Source organism: Montipora capricornis, chromosome 10, assembly GCF_036669925.1.
Source record: "Montipora capricornis isolate CH-2021 chromosome 10, ASM3666992v2, whole genome shotgun sequence".
Taxonomy (NCBI): Eukaryota; Metazoa; Cnidaria; class Anthozoa; order Scleractinia; family Acroporidae; genus Montipora; species Montipora capricornis.
The window spans coordinates 38,146,546-38,169,045 of NC_090892.1; the positions used below are offsets into that span (position 1 = coordinate 38,146,546).

The following is a 22,500-nucleotide window of genomic DNA, read 5'->3' on the forward strand; positions in this document are numbered from 1 at the left end:
AGCTAAAAAGAGGTTCAATCAAGCCACATTTAAAGTTATAGCAAAATAGCTGTTATAGCAAAATAAAAATACCATAGCTCACAAGGAAAAGAGTAGAGGTAGCGGAAGCGAAGGGATATAAGTACTTGGAAATTTTGGATTTGGATAAGGTCAAGGAAAAAGAAATGAAGGAACGGTTGGAAATGGGGCATCTAAGAAGCCAGGGGGGAGTCGCTTGTCATGTCTTCAAAACTGAATGCAATGAACACAATCAAGGCAACTAACAAATGGGCTGTCTCTCTCATGAGATATGCGGCAGGAGTTTAATATTAAGTGGAGGAACGAGGAACTGGCCTCGGTGGATAAGTCGCTATCCAGAGTGCCAAATACACTTGGCAATAAACATTAACAAAGTCTCTCGAACGCGCCTTTACGTAGATGTGCTAAACATAGTATGCACATTCACAGTTACGCCAGCAAATACATGCCTTTGCACAGATTGAACATCGTTGGATAGTGACTTAGCCACCGGATAAAGTTATGCAATCTTTGAACAATTGGGGCCTGGACAGTATAGATAGAAGAACTACAAAGATCATGACGATGCACAAGGAACTCCACTGAAAAAGTGATATAACAAAACAGTATTTTGGAAGAAAGATAGGAAATATAGGATTTATAAGTTGCGAAAATTGTGTGAAAAGTGAAGAGAATGATATTGCTGGTTCTGAACTCCTCGAAAACCAAATGAATGCTGGTTTCAACACGCGTCGACAACTTACATCACCGCTCACTGCCTATCACGTGTGCTGATACTCAGCTCGAACAGATACGATGTACCGAGTTATTAAGCACCCATCTTGATCAACATCTTACCTGGAGTTGCTGTATAAACTCACTGTTTACTTCCTGTTATGGAACATTGCCAGTACGGCGGAGGGTAAAAAGACTCACCTCCTTTCATGTTAAGTAAACTATTTTAGAAAGTCTAGCACTATCGAATATTGACTTTGCTATCTCAATATTTAATCGGTTACCGCGATACCAGCAAACGTGGCTCTAACGCCTTCAGTATACAAGCGAAGGCTTTGTTCTGAGGAGATTTGCCGAACAGGAGGACCTAGCTAACCTGAACTGGCTACCCATTAGTCAAAGATTGGATTTAAATATTTTAGAACTTACACACAAGGCGTTATACGATAGCTTGTTCTTACAGTACATTTTCATTGCATAGTGTCGATGTATATAATTTGAGATCTTCTTCTGCACCCGTACTCATGCTAAACAATAAAAATTGTAGCTATTCATTGAATTGCTTGGCCTCGCTGGATAACGACTATTATAGATAAAATCATTTAAGCAAATTGCTTCGCCTCACAACTTGCGGTACTTTTAATGTTAAGTTCTTTTGAATGGGTTGGTGTTTTCATGCTAAATTAAGGTATATTGAAAAAACGTTATTGGTCTCACTTTTCCTGGTAGTTTCCAAGCAAACATTGGTAATCGACTATTATGAGAAACTAGCTCCTAAGGCTGTTTGCTCTTTGGTATAGTTGCGATCAGAGTTTGTCTTCTCCTAAGGTCATGAATTTGGCTAAGAACAGGTGTGGACAAAGGTGTTTGATACGCTGGGCCAAAAGGAATGTTTTAATTGGTTTTTGGTATCACTACGGTTACTTGAATTTCAATCAGTAGTGTTTTTAGCCAAACGAACTCTATTACTATATTTTTGGAGGTAACTTATTTCAGTTCACCTCTGGGCCTTCTCGCGGTTTCCAGATCGCATTCGTGACAACAGCGGTCTCTTTTGGGTTTTCAATAAGTATTTTTTCTCTGTAAATTTACTGTATAACTTAATTCTAGATATTGTAACTCGTTTCTTGTAATCTTTATAACTTGACATATTCCGTTCGTGATAATCTAATATTGACAAACCTGTAAAATACTGTCGAGACAACTGATTTCTTTGTTGTGGAAAAAATATGTTAATATGTCGACGCGCGGACGTCATTTTGACGTGTGATTGGCTCTTGATTGTTCAGTAAGACTAAAAACATATAAAACGAACGGTATAGTTCATTACCTAATATATAGTGGAGTTAAGCAGGACTATTTGAGGGAGAGCTGTAAGATCGACCCGAGAACACCAAATGAAGAAGTGAAACAACAGGAGTGTTGAGGAGTCTTTCTTCCTCCAAAAGATTTCCTTCAACACTCACTCTTCCTCAAGAGTCGGGAAATGTTCAGCATACGGCAGCTGCAGTATTTACCAAACTTCCAGCTGCCATGAGAAACATTACTTACTGTCTATAACACGTTTTGCCGAAGTGTAAGAAAACACCTAAGAAGTGATTTATATAATAACTAGTTAACGTAGTTTTAGTCACACTCAGCATTTTAGAAATTAAGGACATCGTTATTATTATTATTATTATTATTATTATTGTTGTTGTTGTTATTATTATTAAACACACCTTTTAACTAAATGTGCTTAGAGTGTGCATATTCCCAGTTACGAGGGCAAATACTTGAATCATTGCACCCTCAGTTTGAAACTGACAGATAGTCACTGTGACTTATCCACCGCATAAAGCAACACGGCCTTTGAGCAACTGGGGTCTGGTGTGTAGCACTCAGGAGCAGGCCTTTCGTACGAACTACGTCAAGTATCATGTCGATAAAACAGGAAAAATACCATTATGTCAACTGTGTGGACAAGACGAAAAAACAGTGAGTCACCTTGTAAGGGAATGTATGAAATTAGTGCTACGTGAATGCAAAAGACTTTAACGTTGCTTGATACATTCAGTGGAGGATATATGAGAAATGAAGGTTTGACAGAGCTGCAAAGTGGTATGAACAGAAGCTTGAATGTATGCTTCAGAATGACTAGTACAAGCTCTTGTGGGACTTCACCATACAGTATGATCGAATGATTGAAGCAAGAAGACTGGACATTACACTGGTAAAAACAAAAAGGAAAGCCGTTGGAGATGAAGAAAGTAGAAGTGATTTCAGTGGTGATTGGAGCCTCGAAAATGTTATCTGATCAGGTTTTTTGAAACATGTAAAGAAGATCTGTGTAGCGGGCAGAACTGATGTAATGCACAAAACGGATGCGCACCGGTGGTTCAGGCTGCCATGCGGAAGCATCAGCATCAGGCTGCCATGCCAGGGGCGGATCCAGCAATTTTTGAAATTGGGGGCCGAGCCAGAATACTAGGGGCATGCCCCCCAGAAAATTTTGAAAATTTGGGTACTCTTACATGCACTCTGGGGCAATCTGGAACGTAAAGTATCAGGATTCCATATTGAATAAAATTATAAGTTATGGTTATAATGATGCATGGTTTTTGACTCTTCGCTCCAAAGTCACAAAATAGATATAATTATATATACAGGCATTAAGATTTTACGTTGTTACAGTCTCTGTAAGATAGGTTGACTGTAGACAAGTATTTCGCATCCAGTCTTCTTCCTCATTTCGAAAGGATAATATTAACGCCTTAAGTTGAAAGTTTATTAGCACAACTTTGGTCATACTATTAGCGAAAAATCACGCTTTGGCTAAGCTTTAGCTTCTCGGATAAAGACGATAAGACGGTAGGCTCCGTATCACAACCCTTGAATGTTCATAACCCTGTGGGCGTAAAAGAACCCACACAATATTCGCAAAGAATCCAGGACCTGATGTTTCTGTAACTCATCGGGTTAATTACGTCACCTTCGTTAACTAAAGATTTTATTGTGTTGTAAAGAGTGGGGCACGGAGTTCGCGGTTATGTTGTGTATCATGGTTTGGAGGGTAATTGACCTTATTTCATACATTAGGTACTGAGATTTATCCACGAAAATCATAGTGAATATAATTCGTACTGATTCTAAATGTAGCCAATCAGGAACACGAACGACAAAATTTCAATGTGAAGAAATATCGTTCGTCCAATCAGCAACGCGAACGACGACATTTCACTAATGATGAATGAACGTATCGAATGAAACGTCATCAGACAGCCGTTGCACAAAAACCGCGCGCTTTGAAAAATGGCCGAGGGAAGGTTTGCTTCTGCTGCTCGCTTGAAGAATTTATTTTAGAAAAATTGAACGAGATGTACAATTGCTTGAACGACTTTTGAAAATGAAGGTGGAAGACAGGAAAATGGAAGTTATTCCAGCGGTTGAGCTGAATGAATACTGAATACATCAACCAATTTAGCAATGAATACGAGCCGACTTTCCTTCGAAGTTTAGTGGCTAGCTTGGAACGACAACTGAAGAAAAAGGGTCATTCTGCACGCATAACAAACGACCTGGTATTTCAGAAAACCAGAGAGGTTCTTCTCCAAACAAAAACAACTAAAGAAGCAAGGAAAAGGAAATAAACCCAAAGCGCCGGTAGCTTTGCCAAGCGACGAACTAAAAAACTCTTCACTTTGGACTACTTTGGAATATCTGAAACACAGTAAGTCTTAAGTGTTGTAAATTTTATTAAATAAATTGTCGGTTGGGCGATTTTAAACCATTGTTTATTGCTTCCATCGCCCCACTCCATTTGTGCGAAATAAATTTGTCTATCAAACACTACCACGAGAAAAACCTCAGTACTTATGAAATAAACACATGACAGCATCGAAAATTCTTTGTACGATTTTTCTTCACTCCTTGTTTCGTATCAGAAAACTCACTTGTTCGCTGCGCTCACTCGTTCGTTTTCTGATGAATAAAAATCGTGCGCGCGCATTTTCCATGAAGTTATCTCTATGTACATACTACAGCTCATACTAGCTACATCAGGCTACTCGAAAATCCGAGGGTAATTAAGATATGATGATGACACCTTGGTACAGCAAAAATCTTGAGGAAGGTTGTGTCCATGTTGGATAAAGTAACGACTGAGGTTTGAAGTAGCTAATTTTTATTTATTTTATTTATTTTAAACTTTCAAGATTGAACTAGTGAGCAGCCAAAATTATGTCAGGCACAAAATATGTCACTCCTTGCACACCTCTCCGCCTGTTTCCTACATGCAAATCCGCTCTTGTAGGTGCGGTTTTACGTAATGTAAAAAATATTTTTTACTCTCTTATGTAGGTATATATACAGGTCCCTTGTGTTGTATCAAGAGAAAATGAGGAGACAGAGAGGGAGGCTCAAGGCGTTGGCCGGGATATGTTATGTCCACGAAAGTTATTTTTAGACGAGCGGAAGTCTTTGTTCTAGGGGAAGTCTGTCTTCCGAGACGTCCGCATGCAGTTTTTTTTTGCTCTCAGGTTCTTAGTGTAAAGAGAAAATGATGGCGCACGTGGAAGGCTGATGAATATGTATTTTCTTTCAAACATCGGACCGAGGTTGGCCTGCATGCGAACGTCTCGGAAGACTTCCGCTCGTCTAAAAATAACTTTCGTGACATGACATATCCCAAGGGCTGGACCGGGAGCCTCCTTCTCTGTCCCCTCATTTTCTCTTGGTTGTATTGTAAACCATCCCTGGCAAAGTGTGCTTTAGTCACACGAAACGCGTAGGAAAAAATAAATCGTTTTACAACTCTTAGAGTTCGCAGACGTGCTGCTCACTAGTTCGGCTCCCAAACCCCTTTACTATTTAGTGCTAAAAGCTAGAATTGATCTCACAGGCTCAATTTAATGCGGTGTTTCGCACGAATCGAAAAATACATTACTAATCATAATACTAATCACATCTGTTCACAGATGTGCGACCGGTTGCCAATCAAAGAGAGTTCAAACGAGGCTGAATTGATCCACTAATCACAAGATCATTTCCCTGAAAGTCAAGAATAACAGCTAAATCAAATTTAGTAGTTTTAAATCAGGAGGAAAAATGAGCGAAAACAAGAAAGAGAGGCAAGTACGTATTTCCCAGCAAATCACCAGAGATGCTCAGAGTTTGTGTTTCGTTAAGCACCAAACATCCACGCTATGGAAACCCTTCTTAGCTTTTAGGCAATTGCTGGCAAGGCTTAAAATTCTACCCAAATGTTCCAAATGAGTTTGTATATCTTTAAAAATATGTCGTCAGTGCTTAAAGATGTCCTCAAATTCATTTAATTAAGGTCTTTTTTTATCTTTGTGGGCAAACTAGATATCTTCATCTGGTAATTTTGCTTCAGGTGGCTTCGGATCAGCTCAATGGGCTCTGAGGCACATGGATGTCCTTTGTGACATTTGCAAGGAAACAGATCAAATCGTTCCCCGTTCATAAAGAAAAATAGCAACTATCGTCCTGCTCTGAGACTGTAAGAGAAACCTGCAGCTGCAGCTGCGTTTTTCTTGTTGAAAGTGATTGGAGGATACACTGTCTGTCGAATAACTTGACGTTATACCGTCACGTCTTTGAAGATATGAATTATGAGTACAGAATCACACGGCCAAGGAGAAATATGTCGATGTCTTTTGGAAATAACGGAAGCCGTACATCTGGTTGTTTCCCAAGGCTAGAACTGAATGGAAATGGTTTGATTTCGCTTTTTTTTTATTTGGTCTAATGTCATTTTTTCTCACAATAAAGCAACTAAAAATTTATCTCTAACAGATCGTGCCTTCCCCGCAACTTCACCTTACTGAATTTAAATGGATCATTAAGATAAAATGACAAATAGAGCATTTTTCATAGTTGTGTGTAAAACTTAAAAAGGGCGTCACTGTTTGACGGTTGACGGTAAATGCGCAGTACCGGGAGACTGTTCAGAAAATTTTCAGTTGCAAAAAAACCTCGACATTTTAACTTCAGCTGCATGGGAGACATTGTAAGAACTAGTAATTTCCTCTTTTTTCTATGCAATTACTGAATGCATGTAAATGGCAAATTTATCGAAAGGTAAAAGGTCTATTGCCAAACCATTAGCATTTACAGCTAATTCGGAAGCACTATACGTTTGTAAGCTCTTTTCAAGGCTGAAAAGACATAAGTATAGGTAATCATACGGTTTCGAGTTCAATTTGGAATTAATTTGCACGAGTGAGTTTTTGAAAAAGCTGAAATTGCACGAGCCGCTTCGGCTCTCAGCCAATCAGAATCGAGTAATTATTTCATGTGTATTATTAATATTTAAAACATCATAATGTCACCATTCGAATTTTCTCCATCGAGGCTAATGGCCATCGTCAAAGATTAGTGAGTTTAGAGTATGCTTGTATGGCATGCAATAAACATTTCCGACAAGCACTGTCGAAGTTAAATTAAAGATATTACAAAAATGAAAAATAGCATGGCTTATAAATATCACTGAAAAAACCGAGAATGATTTGCTAAGGCATATTGCAAAACTTATCGAGAGGTTAAGCTCAATTGTGAAACCATTACCTATCGATTTACAGCTCATTCGGAAGCACTATGTACGTTATAAAAGCCATTTCCAAATCTGTATACACGTATATTTAAACATGACAATGTCACCACTTCAAATTTTCTCCATCGAGACTAATGGCTATTGCCAGAGAGCAGTCACTGTGATTTTAGAGTATGCCTGTATGCCTTGTAATCAACATTTCCGACAAGCACTGTCGAAATTAAAGAGATGCCGAAAATTAAAGATAACATGGCCTATAACTATCAAAAAACCCGAAAGAAATTAAATCTAAGGAAACATTATGACCATTACAGGAGCTATGACATGTTAACTCCCTTCTCCTCGATATTGTTAACTTCAAACCACTGAAAAAGTAATCCACTCACCAGCTGGTTGGTGAGGCTGCCCTCGGACTGGATTTTATACGAGGTAGGTTCACTTTGAAAAAGACCTGAGAAATTTTGCAGACGGACTATTGCTTCATTCAGTCGAAAAGTACAGCAGTCATTTACTCACTACCTTTTGAATTACAGCTCTTCATGATAAGCAAATCAGTCACTTTCTTCAATAATATTCAAAGATAATCTTGTCTTAAAAAGAAATTGTTAGGGAGTTTAAGGAACGAACATGGCTTTGGCAAAGAAAACGCCACTTCAGAGTAGACTTTGGCGCTTTCAGGTGTTTCATGTTGAAGTTGTATGTAATTCACGGCATCCTATAACTGGGCTGGTAGCGAGCAGTAAAGATAGAGAAGGAGCAATTCACTATTCCATGCTCACGTTGTCGTTAAAACCTTAATTAACTTAGGATATTTCACGTTGTAATTTTGCAGAGTATGGCAAATAAATGTACAAAAATGCGTGCCGCGCAAGTAGAAATATTTTTTTTATCTCCTTTAATAAACAATATTGATTTGTGGCCTTGTCGTTGCCTTAGCCGTTCTCGTTTTGGCTAAAATTTTAACAAGATTTTCACTCAACGTTTACATTGCAATATTGGAGTGCTTATAAGCAAGGACGACAACGACAGCCACGAGAGCTTCATCTGAAAACAACATAACTTATTCCAATCATTTTACAATTACATATTTTCAAGACCTTTGGCGTATAAATTGTGTACGAAACTATCCAGGAAGAAAACTGCTATGGACCGTGTGGTGAACGTATAATTAAAGAGAAATTCACTCTCAGGTAGTTACGTCCTCTAAATTACCTCATTACCTCAAATGTGGTCATTTCACACCGTTGCAAATAAATTTACCAAAACACAAAACTCACTCAGAGAGCGATCAAAACCATTGCTTTCCTTTTTTTCACTGAACGTATTGTTACGCTCTCTTTCTCTTTGTCTCCTCCGTCTCTTCTTACGCCAGAAAAACAAACTGAGTGCTTTATTTCTCACTGATCAGAACGTACCCTGCAACATGCGGTGCTTGTATTCATTAACTATACATTCAGGTGCCTAACAGTCTATCAAAATGTCGATGAAACGTCACGTGTATGAACCTTCATACTTTCTATGATCATTCTGAAAATCCCGGTGGCGGTTTTGATTTCAGTCCCAGGGGAGTGCGGGTCTGAATGTCCAAACAATGCAATTATCACTTAAGGTGGGCAGACACGAGGCGTCATGTTGCAGCGACAAAAAGGTGTGTAGTACACACTGAGATGACATGCATTAGAGTCGTGTAGCGGGGACATGTAGCAGAGACAAAATCACAACGTGTGCACAACCATGAAAATGCTGCGGGTACATGTTTCAGGGATATGTTGCAGCGACATGTCTCATATAAAGGTCACTAGTGATCTTTATTTAGACCTTTATTCACAGAGAAATTTCGCTTTCCGGTGAAAATAATTTTAGCTTGGCAACGCTTAGCGCAATTATTTGCGATATAAGATCAAACTAAGGTATATGGTCAGCGGTCAGCGGTCATGGCGGACGGACGTGCTTTGATCTCGTCCGTAATTTTATTAAGCTTTTCGCTGTTAGCTTCGTTCCCTGTCAACTTATATTCCCCCAAGCTCTTCGAGAATGCTCAAGTGTACTACGGATATAAATTTGACATGTATTTGAACTCATACCCGGTTGATTTCAATCTAATTTCGCCAAGGAACGTGTCACGATTCGGCGGCCATTTTGTCACCTCACCTCACAAGAAGTTTCGGAAGTCAAGAGTGGCGTACTATTCAAATTGTACGGCTTCCTTCAACCCGGTTGCTCTTTCTGTGGCTAGAAGTGGAGACATTCATCCTCATCCAGGACCTAACGGACAATGTAACTCTGCCATGTTCTATATACCGAAGGGTTTGAAGGCGATGGTAAAAGTTGCTCATCTGAATGTTCGCTCCTTGAAATCAAGAGAACGATTCTGCCTCGTTAAAGACACCATCCTGCATAACAGTTTCAAAATCTTCACCATCTCCGAAACTTGGCTTGATTTATCTGTACCTGATGCGTGTGTTGAGATCTCTGGTTATCAGCTCTTCAGACAAGATCGAGGACCACACAAATATGGAGGCGGCTTGTGCATTTATGCTAAGTCCAACCTTAAAGTCACTATACTGGAGGACTTATCATTTGCTTATGAAGACGGCTTTCAACAACTATGGCTGAAAGTAAAGTGTAGAAGCTACAAGTCATTTTTGATCTGTATCATCTACCGACCTCCAAATACACCTACCAGCTGCTTTGAATCACTTACAAAAAGTCTTACTGATGCATTACTCCTGGATCTGGATATTATTGTGCTTGGTGATCTAAATTGCAACTGATCGAGAAGCCAGCAAGAGTGACTGAGACCTCAAAATCTCTTATTGATGTGATCATGTCTACAAATAAGAATATTGTTAGCCACTCTGACGTGCTCGCCTCCTCAATAAGCGATCATTATCTTGTCTACCTAGCTTTGACGCTGAAGACCCCTTGACTCAAACCCTCATATGTTACTATCAGGAGTTACATTGGCTATAATGTTGAGCGATTCTGCGAGGATTTGGCATTTGCACCCTTCCACATGATATCCATATTTGATGATTTTGATGAACAAGTGGACACATTTAATGCCTTGCTCACAGATATCTTGGATGTTCATGCCCCAATAAAGAGAGTTAAGATCAAGGCCAGACCAAATCCATTTGTTACGACTGAAATTCGCCAATTAATGAAGACCCAAGATCAATGGCACAAATGTGCTATCAACTCAAATGACCGCCTTCACTGGAATGCATATCGATTTTTTAGACAGGAAGTCAAGCGTGAGCTCAGATTTGCAGAAAAAGCTCATGTAAGATCCGAACTACTGAAGTGTAGTGGAAATACCAATGCGATATGGAAGATCATAAATAAATGCCTGCCAAGGAAAAAACATCCTCGTCCTAACGTACCTGATAACCAGGTTGCTTTGGCCAATAAATTTAAGGAATATTTCACGTCTGTGGGATGTGTCACTGCCTAGAAAGCTAGTGACCTTGCTTCTGAACATAACTTTGATATTAATCCTATAACTACAGTGCCAACACCAGATGAATGTCCTGAAATATTTCAATTTCATGCTGTGTCAGATAAGGATGTCGAATCTGTCATTAGGGGCTTCGCCTCCAACAAAGCACCTGGCTATGATAAAGTGTCTGTTCGAGTACTCAAAGGTAGTCTGCCAGCAATTCTTCCGGCAATAACAACCATTATGAACAATTCCTTCAACACTAAAATCTTTGCAAGGTCATGGAAAATTGCTGAGGTAACTCCAGTCCTAAAGTCAGGTGATTCTGAAGAACCATGCAATCATAGACCTATCTCTATTTTGCCTGTGTTATCAAAGGTGTCTGAGCGCCTGGCTCATAGACAGCTTGTTGATTTCTTACCTGCAAACAAGAAATTAGCTAAAACCCAGAGTGGTAACCGTAAGCTCCATTCCACGGAAACAGCCCTTCTCTGTGTTACCGATGACTTGTTGAGAGCAATGGACGATAAAAAGGTCTGTGTTATTGTGCTACTTGACATGTCAAAGGCCTTTGATAGTATCCGTCATGACATCTTATTACAGAAACTCCACGAACTTGGTATCTCCTCTCCAAGCCTGGACAGGTTTCACAGTTATTTCACTGATCGCTACCAAAGAGTACGGATCCACGACTCAGTCTCCGATCCACTTCCACTGAAATATGGAGTTCCCCAGGGATCCATACTGGGTCCAGTTCTGTTCACTATCTATGTGAATGATCTGCTGTCTGTTCCTGAACACTGCAAATCGGCCTGCTATGTTGATGATAGTAAACTTTATTTATCATTTCCTTCTCCCAACATAAATACTGTCATTGCCAATCTGAATGAGGACCTCAATAACATCTGCAGCTGGTGTTGTCGAAATTCTTTACTAATAAACCCAGATAAGACCAAAGTCCTGTTTATTGGCGTACCACAACTCCTAAGACGGCTGCCTTCAGTACCTGTCTCAATGCTTGGAAAAGAAATCACTCCTGTTACTGTTGCCAAGGATCTTGGTATCTACATTGACCAGTCACTAACCTATAATGATCATATTACCGAAACCGCTTCCAACTGTCTACACAAACCGATCCAAATAAACAGAATCAAGCACCTATTAGATAAGACATTGGTTTTACTTATGAACTGTTTTATTTTTAGTAAACTCTTGTACTGTTCGACGGTTTGGTCAAACACTAGTTGTTCAATTATTAAGAAACTCCAATTGGTTCAGAATTTCGCTGGTCGCATTGTATTGGGACTCCGAAAGTTCGATCATATTTCACAAGGCATCAGATCTCTTAATTGGCTGCCTGTCTGCGATAGACTCTATCTAAATGATGGAATAATGGTTTTTAAATGTATTCACAATCTCGTCCCTGATTATCTGGCAGAAAAATTTACATTTCGCTCTCAAACTAATATTAGAAATACAAGACAAAGCAACCATTTGAACATTTTGAGATGCAGATTGGCCACCGGTCACCGTTCTTTTTCATACCGTGGAGCCAAACTATGGAATAACCTAAGTAATGATCTTAAAAATGTAAATTCTGTAAAGGCCTTTAAATCGAAATTGACGAAACAATTACTTTTAACTTAATTTCATCTATTTAGGACAACACATAATTTAGATTTGTATTAATTAATTGCTTATTTATTCTTATTTATATATCATTTATTGTTCTTTGTATTTTTTATTTAACTTGTAACTGAAAAACCCTCTTTAGGGAGTTGCAGTAAAGTATGTATGTATGTATGACCGACATTGAGTAAACCAATCAGAGCACGAGAAATGCATTAACCGAGGTTGAGAATTTAATAAATATAATTATTATATAAACACCAATCAAAATAGCAAGTGAGCTTTCCCGCGAAAACATGATATCTTCACACGTGAAGATAACATGTTATCTTCACACCTGAAAAGATCACTTTTGCTATGGTTACATATAAAAATCGCGCCTTTGGATGCCTTTTATGAAATGATTTAGTAGTTCATTGGTGTTTATGTATTAGATAGAATAATTCATGGCCGCTTTGAGATACGAAACACTCGAAGAGAAATTTCGTATCTCCGCGCGGCCATGTAATATCCTCTATTTATTATTCATTCAATATATTTCCCCCTGTCTGATTGGTTAAGACCACACGCATAATTCACCATAACCAGCTGTTTTTGACCAACTTTGGAAAGAATGTTATCGTATTGAGCCGATGACTTCAAAAGTGCAGATTATTGAACCGTTGACCAAGAAAACCTGGGGACGAGGTTGTGGTATTTTTGGTGAGCAGAAACACAAAGAGCGAAATGGATGCTAGTAGGTCTGCAAGTTTAAGCGAAGAAAATATTGCCCAATTACTTAAAGATAAAGACAGTGAAAATACCAAAAAGTCGACAAAACAACATCGCTTAATTTTTGAGTCTTACCTCAAGGAGAAAAACATCGATATAAGAAATCCTACAACTGCTGTGCAATTAGCGGCAGTTTTACGAAAGTTTGAAATATTTTGAATAAATAATAAACCAATTATTGAATTCATCTTTCCTACTCAGCTTCATTCAATAATTTCTAAATATATACAGACACGTACAAAGGAGGGATGCACCGGCAAAGAATAGAAAATTGGCAAGAACACGATTTGTTACAGAGGCTGGATAGTTTCTTTTTCATGTCGTTTCGTTTTCTTATCAAACCATAATGATAACAAAAAGAAAATTAAAATATACGGAAAAAGATCTCTCACCTATGATATCATGATCTGGTCCATAAATCCTTTTAATAAAGGCAAAAAAATAATACAAAAATAAATAAATTGAAAGCGCATTCGCTTCACATGAAACCTCGACAAAACTTCGAAAGCAAAGCTCAGTTTATGGGAAAAACGCATCACACGAGAGCCTTTCAGCCTCATGACTCCTCAGTCAGCTTAATCAATTAGATGCGTATTGTAAAGCTCTTGCAGAAGCGTTACTGACAGCGGAAGAAACAGCTTCAAATAGCGTATGGAAATTTCAAAGTATTACTGACGATCCTAAACTAGGAACAATTGTCAAAGTTATCTTACTGATCTACAGCTATTTGGAGTTGGACGTGAGGTAAAAAACTACGAAATGTGATTTAGTATGAAATTTTGTTAAAAATAATTAACAATTATTCGCCGAAGGCGAAGTGATTATCGGTGAATATTCACCGATACACACTGAGCCTGAGGCGAATAATTGTTTTAGTATAAAAAAAGGTGATTATTTCAAAAAAGAGAAGAAAAAAACATTTCAACGCGAAATTATCTTCATTTACAGTGGCAAAATGACTACTGGCAGCCATTTTGTCCGTCGAGGTGATTATCGCCTGATAATCCGAGATAGCGAGCCAATGAGAGCACGCCATTTTTTATAATCACCTGACTATTTATACTAATAAATTTATCGATAATCACCTCGACGGACAAAATGGCGGCCATTAGTAGTCGCCACTGTAAGTGAAGATGATTTCGCGTTCAAATGTTTTTTTTCTTCTATTTTTTGAAACAATCACCTGTGTATTTATACTAATTCGTCTCGGTGAATATTCACCGATAATCACTTCGCCTTCGGAGAATAATTATTAAATAATAATATTTATTATTTATATTGCGCATTTTCTATAAGAATAATCAAATGCGCATAAGACTTAGTTACGAAATGGATTCATGATTGAGTTGATGATGTCTCTGGTAGAAAGACACAAAAGGCAGAAAAAAGGACGGTCTTTCGCGGCAGGCGGTACTTGCATAGAAATATTTAGGGGTTGGAAGTGCTAGAGAGAAACAGAACATTTGGCCTCATCTTTGATGTGTTGATTCAATGACGAACCACGAAAGTGAGAAAATGAAAGATCTTCATCACTCTATTTTCCATTCTTCGCGCGTACGCGTCTTTGGCAAATTGACCGGCCCTTGTTTGGTATATATGCACTAGGAATATGTCTACCGGGAAAGTGTCTGTTACATAATCAGCTTAGAAGTGTTTAGGTGATCCAATTTATTCTGTCAACTCTCAGGTGTTGTCGTAGCATGGACTAGAGTGTTGTTGATTAGTCTGCATTGTCCTGAAAACCGTAATATATGCAGAGACATTTTTTAGAATTTTCTATATTTGCATAAGTATAAAACTTGCGAGTTTAGCTCGATTTGTGTAAAATTTAGTGTGTGCTCAAGGAATCAAAATATCTTTGTTTTCAAAGTCAGCCTCGTATGTATTTTATTGATCGTCTGGCTAGCTGTAACTTTTACTGATTTGACTGAGAGATGAATTTGAAGAAAATATAGGAATCCACTCAAAAACCCTAGAACACAACTTTAAAAAAAAATTGAAAAATAGTTTTCCATCGATAATCTCACAAAGTCTGAAGCGATCATCTGAAACAGTAACCAGTGACTTCACGTGATGCATTGTCCAATGAATATTGATGTAGAATTGAATGTATAAATTAGTATATGTGAACGCACTAGCATGCATATCAGGCGATGTTTTGGCACTGAAGCAGTCAGCGTTACTAGTTTCTTTAGCTTAATATGATGTGGATTGATTTAATAATAAGAAACAAGACCAACGGTTAGAATTTTTACTTTCAGGTAAGGATTCCTTGTAATTGTCTCGACGATGTTGCTCGTGGTTCATGTAAAAACTAATCCTCAACGTGAAAGTGGAATATTTTTCACAGTCTTACTGTACTTAAATTCATCACATTCACGGTTAAGGAGGAAGCATTATCCAAAGAAGCGAAAATGGGTTTGAGTGTGAAGACAGTACGGCTACTAGCGACTTTGTAGATGAACTGTCAAACTTTTATCGATATACTGACTTTCAGAGGTTCAAAAGAAAGGTGTCGGATGGGAAAACAACGTGACAACGCAACCTTAGATTGACTATCGGATCGTCTCATCATCTACCACAAGGACATCTAACTTGCATGTTAATTAATTCCATGTTTTACGGAAAATGAATAACTCTAGGTACCCTTATTATCAACTTAGCAATTCAGTGAAGAGCCCAGAAAGTTATCCGACGCGAGCAAAAAGGCTAATCATGATTCAAAGTGCCAGTAGCCAAAAATCCACTGCACGATTTCTGTTTTGAGATTGTAAGATACTTTTCAACTGTAATGTAATTGTCCTTTACTACATCAACAGTTTTATGGCTCAATTTAACGTTATCATGCTTTGTTTAGTATAACTTTCGAATCTCATTTCGTTTTACAAAACAAATGCGTGTTTGCGGATTCACTATGGTGACCACTTTTTCTCCATTTCGAAAATGAATGAAGCAAGTTGTTTTTAATCTCGCACTATTGGTATCTCTCACTCGTTCGCTGCGCTCACTCGCGAAGTATGCTTTTTAACAATTATTCCATAAGCACGCGTTGGTTTAGCTAAAATTTATTTAAGTTTAAGAAACGACCGGAAAGTGAATTTATGCTGAGCGACATTTGCCGCATTCATTTTCATATAAGGTCAAACGCAGGTGTAATGGCTGGCAATCGAGATCCAGTGAACCAATGAGAAAATTAGAATTGCATTACCCGAGGTTGCGAATTCAATAATACCACGTATAAGTCGCAGCAAAGCATTGGTGGGCGGGATTGCTCACCGATTATGAACTTTAATATCCTAAAACATTGGTTTATCTGCACTGCTAGTTTTATTTGCCTTCTATTTGATTTATCCCAAACAGGTTCTGTTAATTTGGGGTAACCATGTCCAACTTTACCGAACACGGGACAACAAAACCAGCTGTAGTTTACACAGACGCTTTGGCCGAGCCCGGTCCTGATTGGCCAATTGCTAAGAGAACTTGGGGAGTGGCATGGCATATGCATTGGATTGGCTTTGGTATTCTCTTTGGCTTGTTGGCTGTTCACTCATTCCTGGTCATAATTTTCGCGAATAGAAAGACAGGATTTTGTCGAAAGCCTCTGTTTTTAGCCATCAACTTGCTGTTGTTTTTTCTTGGAGCGACTAGAGCCGTTTACCTGTTGCTAGATCCATATGAGTCCAGGCAAAATGGTGTGAAGGATCCAAAATGGCTTACATTGCTGCTATTTGGCATTGCTTACCCTTGCTTAACTTCCTCCTTTTGTTTGATCCACTTGGCATTTTTGGAAGTCACTAAGCTACAAATCGGTCCAAGGAAGCTACAGAGTCTAAAGTTCCTATCTTCAGTCATATTGATTCATTTTATCATTGTCTTCACTGCTGAAACGACCGCTTCCATCAAGCCTGAATTGAAGACACTCTTAATTGTCTGTCAGTCGTTCTTCATCCTGTGGAGTCTGATTCTCTCTGGAAGCTTCATCTACAGTGGTTTTAAGTTGGTCACTCACGTAAAGAAAGTTCAACATCAACTTGAAGACTTTGATAAAAACATGGACTTGCGAAAGAAGACGAAACCAAAGTCTTGCAATACCAAAGTGGCGAAGATTACGCTTGCCACGAGTTTTTTGGGCTTTGCTGTGTGCAGTTTGCATTTTTACTCCATGATTGGCGTTTATGGTATGTATAGTGAAGTCGTGCATCCTTCGCCTTGGCCTTGGTTGGCCTTTCAATCCAGCTTCCGGTTTGTCGAACTTGCTATGGCGTGCACGATCGCTTACAGTGTGATCCAACGAGGCGAAACTCCAAAGAAAGGAAGAGCAACAAGTGCCGGTGCCGAAGGTGTGATTATGGAGCCAAAGCGGTGCAAATTGCAGGACATCAAATAACATGACATAGATTTAGCCAAGACTGCATAGTGGTAGCATGAAACAGCCGTCACACGTTTGTGAATCAATGATAGCTTTGTACATCCACCAAAAAATCTACTAGCAGTGTAGTGATAATCACGCAACCAGCCAGCACATTGCTTCATTCAATTTCCAAACGAAAACTTTCGTACACCAACACGGCCGTCTTCACCTCATTTGAAAATACTCTGTAGCTCGCGTTAAGGGACTGCTGCGAAAGAGAAGTTATCTCGCTCTCTCCCTCTCTCTAGTAATTTTCCGTTCTTAAGTTACGAGTTCATTTAGTCAAAAAGGTGGTTTACGCTGGGAAACGTATCATGCAGCTAGTCATGTTGCTATGCCTAATGCCAAAAAATGTTTATTTCAGATTATGTTTAGTACATGAGACAATTTTCTGTCCAACTCTTGTTGGAGGAACACTCGCAATAAAAGCTGCCTCAGAGTAAAATGTGATTGTCCAAACCGGCTGAGCATATGTAAGACAGCAATTTTTGAAACAAAACATGCAATAAACCTTAGGTAAGAGTTCTGGCAGCGTAATCCTTGTGAACATCCATGAAGCGTACACTGGGTTGCCTGTGGTACATGTTACACAAAAACAGAAGGCACTGAATTGAGTGGTATTGAACTGCAGCGTTCCAGTTAATTTTTTTTCAAGTGGGGCGTCATTAAGACCATTTGACGGAGGCACCCAGAAGTCGTGCTAGCAGAGGCCCTTTGGCTCACACGTTCACTTATTTTGTAAATTTTCAGGTATTTTAGTTTTTTAAGCTTTGGTAATAAATTCAGTTTAAAGATAACAAAACACGCTCTTGAGTAGGATTCCCTCGTTTCTTCTTTAAAGAAATAGTCAGCAAATGAAAAATTCAAATTGCTCTGACGGACGTTTTCCTGTAAGTCACGCGTGTCTGGCAGTTGCACGAAGCAAACGTTCATTGCACACTCTAAGGAATTACTGAAGATATTGTTCCCGCTTCATAATTCCTCTTCTCTTCAGTCTAATCTGATGCCAGGTCAAAACATTTTTTTGGCTTTATGTTTCATTGGCTGGTCCAGCTCCCAACGTCAGTGGCTTCATAGCTCAGTTGGTTAGAGCGTCGCACCGGTATCGCGTGGTCACGGGTTCAAATTCCGTTGAAGTCTTGAATTTTTCAGGCTTCTTTATGCAATTGCAAAAATTGCTTTCATAACTGCGAGTATCATAGCTTCACTTGAAAATATAACATAGTTTTAAAATATAACTCTGAATCGAATTCTCATCGAGAGATTAATGACAATCGATCGTAAAAACACGAAAATTTCTGCAGTCTCTGACTTTTATGAATAAAGGGAAAGGTCATGATGTTCTGTCAAAAATAAATCACGTGCTAGGCAACCATAAGGGTGCACGGGATCACCTAGTGTCAACTGAATGAACTAAGGGAAAGAACGTTAATCGTTAGTCGTCTTCAGAGTACTGAAAACAACGTACTTTTTAGTAATATTTAACTGAATATTTACATTTCATCTGTCGGGCTGGAAGCCTTCTTCGTCTGGTTCCTGAGAAACGTATCTACTTTGAAAACCTAAACATCTATGAGATACAAAAACAGACTTGGAAATTATCGCAAATCACAATGCGACAAGCACAAAAGCAAAGGAAATGGTTAATAAATATGAAGTTTGTTTTTACTATCTGAATGTTTTGGGGTTAGAGTAAAGCAATATATTAATGAAAAATCTTCGTGATAAAGAAGCTATGTCACGCAAATGAAGTAATTTCATGACACTCAAAATTCGCCAAAAAAAATCCTGTCTCCTCGCCTGTCACATTTCAACGCACGTATGCAAATTTGTTAAGCTCTAATATTGCGCAACATGATGAATTTATAAAGGCCACCTTTTCCAGCGAAACATTTATTGAAACAGACAACATATTTGCTATTAGAGGCAAAAGTCGCTTCTTATTTCATTGCGTGCGCGAAGACAACAAAACCCAATTGTGTCAAATTACCATACGCATAAAATGAATTTCAGGATCAAACCCTTTCGTGAAGAACTTTTTTCTTGAAAATGAAGCACACAATAGACGACAAGCTTTCTTTCAAATAATTCTTGACTGTCACATTTCCAATTATTTTTTTTACCTGAATGCTGTGCAGAGTTGAGTACAAATAAATACAAATAGCTAGACAACAGACATCAAAGATCCACTTAAGGTGTTCCATTCCTTCTCTGTCTTTGTTGAAACCATAAGTTACCAGAGAATTTTCCATTTGGTTTCAGTGTTGTACATATCACCACACTTGGTAAAATATTAGAAATTCAGCTTACTTTGATTACGGCTCGACGGGCGAAGGATTCTTGTCGAAGTCTGTTAGACGTCGCTTTTAAGGTTCCAGATATTTTTTTCCAGCGCCTGTCTTGTTTATCCAATTGAAGTTCCATTCTTAAGCTCCATATGGGTATTTACGGAAGCATGTAGGATTAAAAAAAACCATGTGAATGCGAAATAACAAACTAGAAAATGCGACATAACAAACTATAGAAAATGCCCCATAGAAAATGCGACATAACAAACTAGATAATGCGAGATGCGAGATAGAAAATGCGACATGAGAAACTGGAAAATGCGAGATAACAAAATAGAAAATGCGACATAACAAAGTAAAAAATGCGAGATAACAAAATTGAAAATGTGAGATAGAAAACGGCGAAATAAAAAAAACCTGGGAATGCCGAAATGAGAATAAAGGAGGCCAGTGGTCAATCATCTCTGGTGTTGACCATGTTGATTAAAGTTTCAAGTTTGAAGCTTTGGACACTCACGAGAATCACATATAACAATTATATTTCGCGTAGTTTTAGCCTTTTCAATGTTAGTAGAAGAGTATGTAAATCAAACTAAGTTAAGTTGTCCACGGTACAAACAAAAGACGTAAAAAGAAACCAATCATTCAACCAAGGTCGCCCTGGGAATTCGCACATAGTTTCATTCAGTTCTTGTGTTCATCATCTGTGCAGCGGGATTTTTTTTTTTTAATTCTGACTGCCTCTGCTATCAGCTTTGCCATAGGGTCACTTCTGTAACTACTGGTAACGTTCATGCTGAAATCCTGTTCTATCCAGCCGTGTTTTTCCATGCTTCCATAGGTGTTCATTTCCTCGAGTGTAACAGTGTCACACTCAAAGATCAGTTTTCAGATCTTTTCATCAGTGAAGTCGATGTCGAGGCTAGGATACACAGCTTTGACATCTGCTGACCCTTAATCCTCTTCAGTATCATTGACATAAAGTGCGACAATCTTTGATTAACAGACAACTCCGCTCAGCACACTGGTCGAGTAGGTGGTCCTGTCTCTGGATCGTCATAGTAATCACCAGTTACAGCCCTCTTCCCCCAATGTATACACGTACACTAAGGAAAGACCATAAGAACTATGACGATCCAGAGACAGGACCAGCTACTCGACCAGTGTGAGGATTGAAGACAATGAAAGCAGTGTTTGTATGAGTACAGAGGAAATGATGGCCGAGATTAAAAGGGTAAACGATGAAGGTTATGAGGGGAACGTGATCATTGGGTCAGCAGAAGTCAAAGCTCTGTAAACTATTCTAGCCGCGACATCGACTTCACTGTTGAAAAGATCTGTGAACTGATCTATGAGTCTGACACTTCATTTGAAGATGTTGATTACAGTGAGTTAGGGCTTTACCTTGCCCTGAATGTTGACCAAGCAAGACTTGAAGGCCTCGGGTTGAAGAATGTGTGTCCTAAGAGAAGGTCAAAACGAGGGAGGCCATCCACAATGACAGGGAGCGGAATCCAAGACCAGAAGGAGGAAAGGTTTGCACCATGGCTCCCGCCTGTTAACAACTCTAATGGTACTGAGAAGAGAAAGATGATTACTGAAGCTCTTGGCATAGCACTAAAGTTTATCATGAAAAACCACGTGTACCTTTTTGACAACGAAATAAGACAACAACAGAAAGGAGGGCCTAAAGGGTTAGTGTTCACAGGCGTCATTGCTCAGCTGTTTATGACATGTCCCAATATTAGACCTAAAAGTGTGGGTAGAGGAGATCAGCGACAAACAGAACACCTCTGGTAGTCATCTCATTCTACATAAGTTCTACTCCAAAGACGTTTCGTCCAAGTCAGTGATTCATGCGAAGTCAGCAATATCATGGGGGACAAAGAGAACAGTAATAACGCAGGAGGTTCTACGAGTACAATTTCAGTAGACTACTCCCATGGCACTACAGTTATCTATTTTGAAACATTGCCTTTGTAACCACTGCAGGTTAAGAAGACAAAGTGTAAATTATCACCATCAAGGTTATTTTATGTAATGATTTTCATGGAACAGTGTCATATCAATAATAATAATAATGATAATAATAATAATAATAATAATAATAATAATAATAATAAAATTTACTTATAACGCGCAAGTATCAATTTACATTTTCACCTGCGCGGAACTAAATTCATTAAAAAACTAATTACAAATATATAATGTAACTAGTAACTAATAATAACTAATAACTAATTAACTAATAACTAATTAAAATTATATGAATAACATAGAAAATAAAAACTGGCCTTAATATCTAGAAAAGAATTGTATGCGTCGTGTAAACAATTAAAATATTTAAGGAAATGTTTCGCTAAAAAGATACGTCTTAAGTGCTTTCTTAAAAGATGGTAAAAATAATGAACTTCTAATATTAAATGGTAGGTTATTCCATAGTGTTGGAGCGGCGACTTGAAATGCGCGGTCTCCAAGAGTAGTATATGTTTTCACTTTTTCTATTTCTAATAATAAATTGTCACTATTTGACCTAAGGTTGTATTGTCCAGGCTTCTTAAATTTAATTAACTCTTTGATATAATTAGGGGCGTGCCTATGAACAGCCTTATACGTAATTAAAAAAATCTTAAATAATATGCGTTCACGAATAGGCAGCCAATAAAGTTTAAAC

At 38.4% G+C, this 22,500-nt stretch overlaps 1 protein-coding gene across 3 annotated transcripts in view; it reads left to right on the plus strand.

Moving 5' to 3' along the window:
* Window positions 1-7,613: 7,613 nt before the first annotated feature.
* The window catches only part of LOC138020270 (proline-rich transmembrane protein 4-like), a 20,125-nt gene continuing 5,238 nt past the window's right edge, over window positions 7,614-22,500 (plus strand). The window contains exons 1-2 of one of the 3 annotated variants that reach the window (XM_068867279.1): window positions 7,617-7,714; window positions 16,488-18,581. In XM_068867279.1, coding sequence (XP_068723380.1) covers window positions 16,510-17,514 — 1,005 coding nt within the window. In that variant the 5' untranslated portion in view covers window positions 7,617-7,714; window positions 16,488-16,509 and the 3' untranslated portion in view covers window positions 17,515-18,581. Of the gene's footprint in view, window positions 7,715-15,250; window positions 15,389-16,487; window positions 18,582-22,500 lie in introns of those variants that run through there. The other 2 variants (XM_068867278.1, XR_011126317.1) reach the window with 2 other exon arrangements.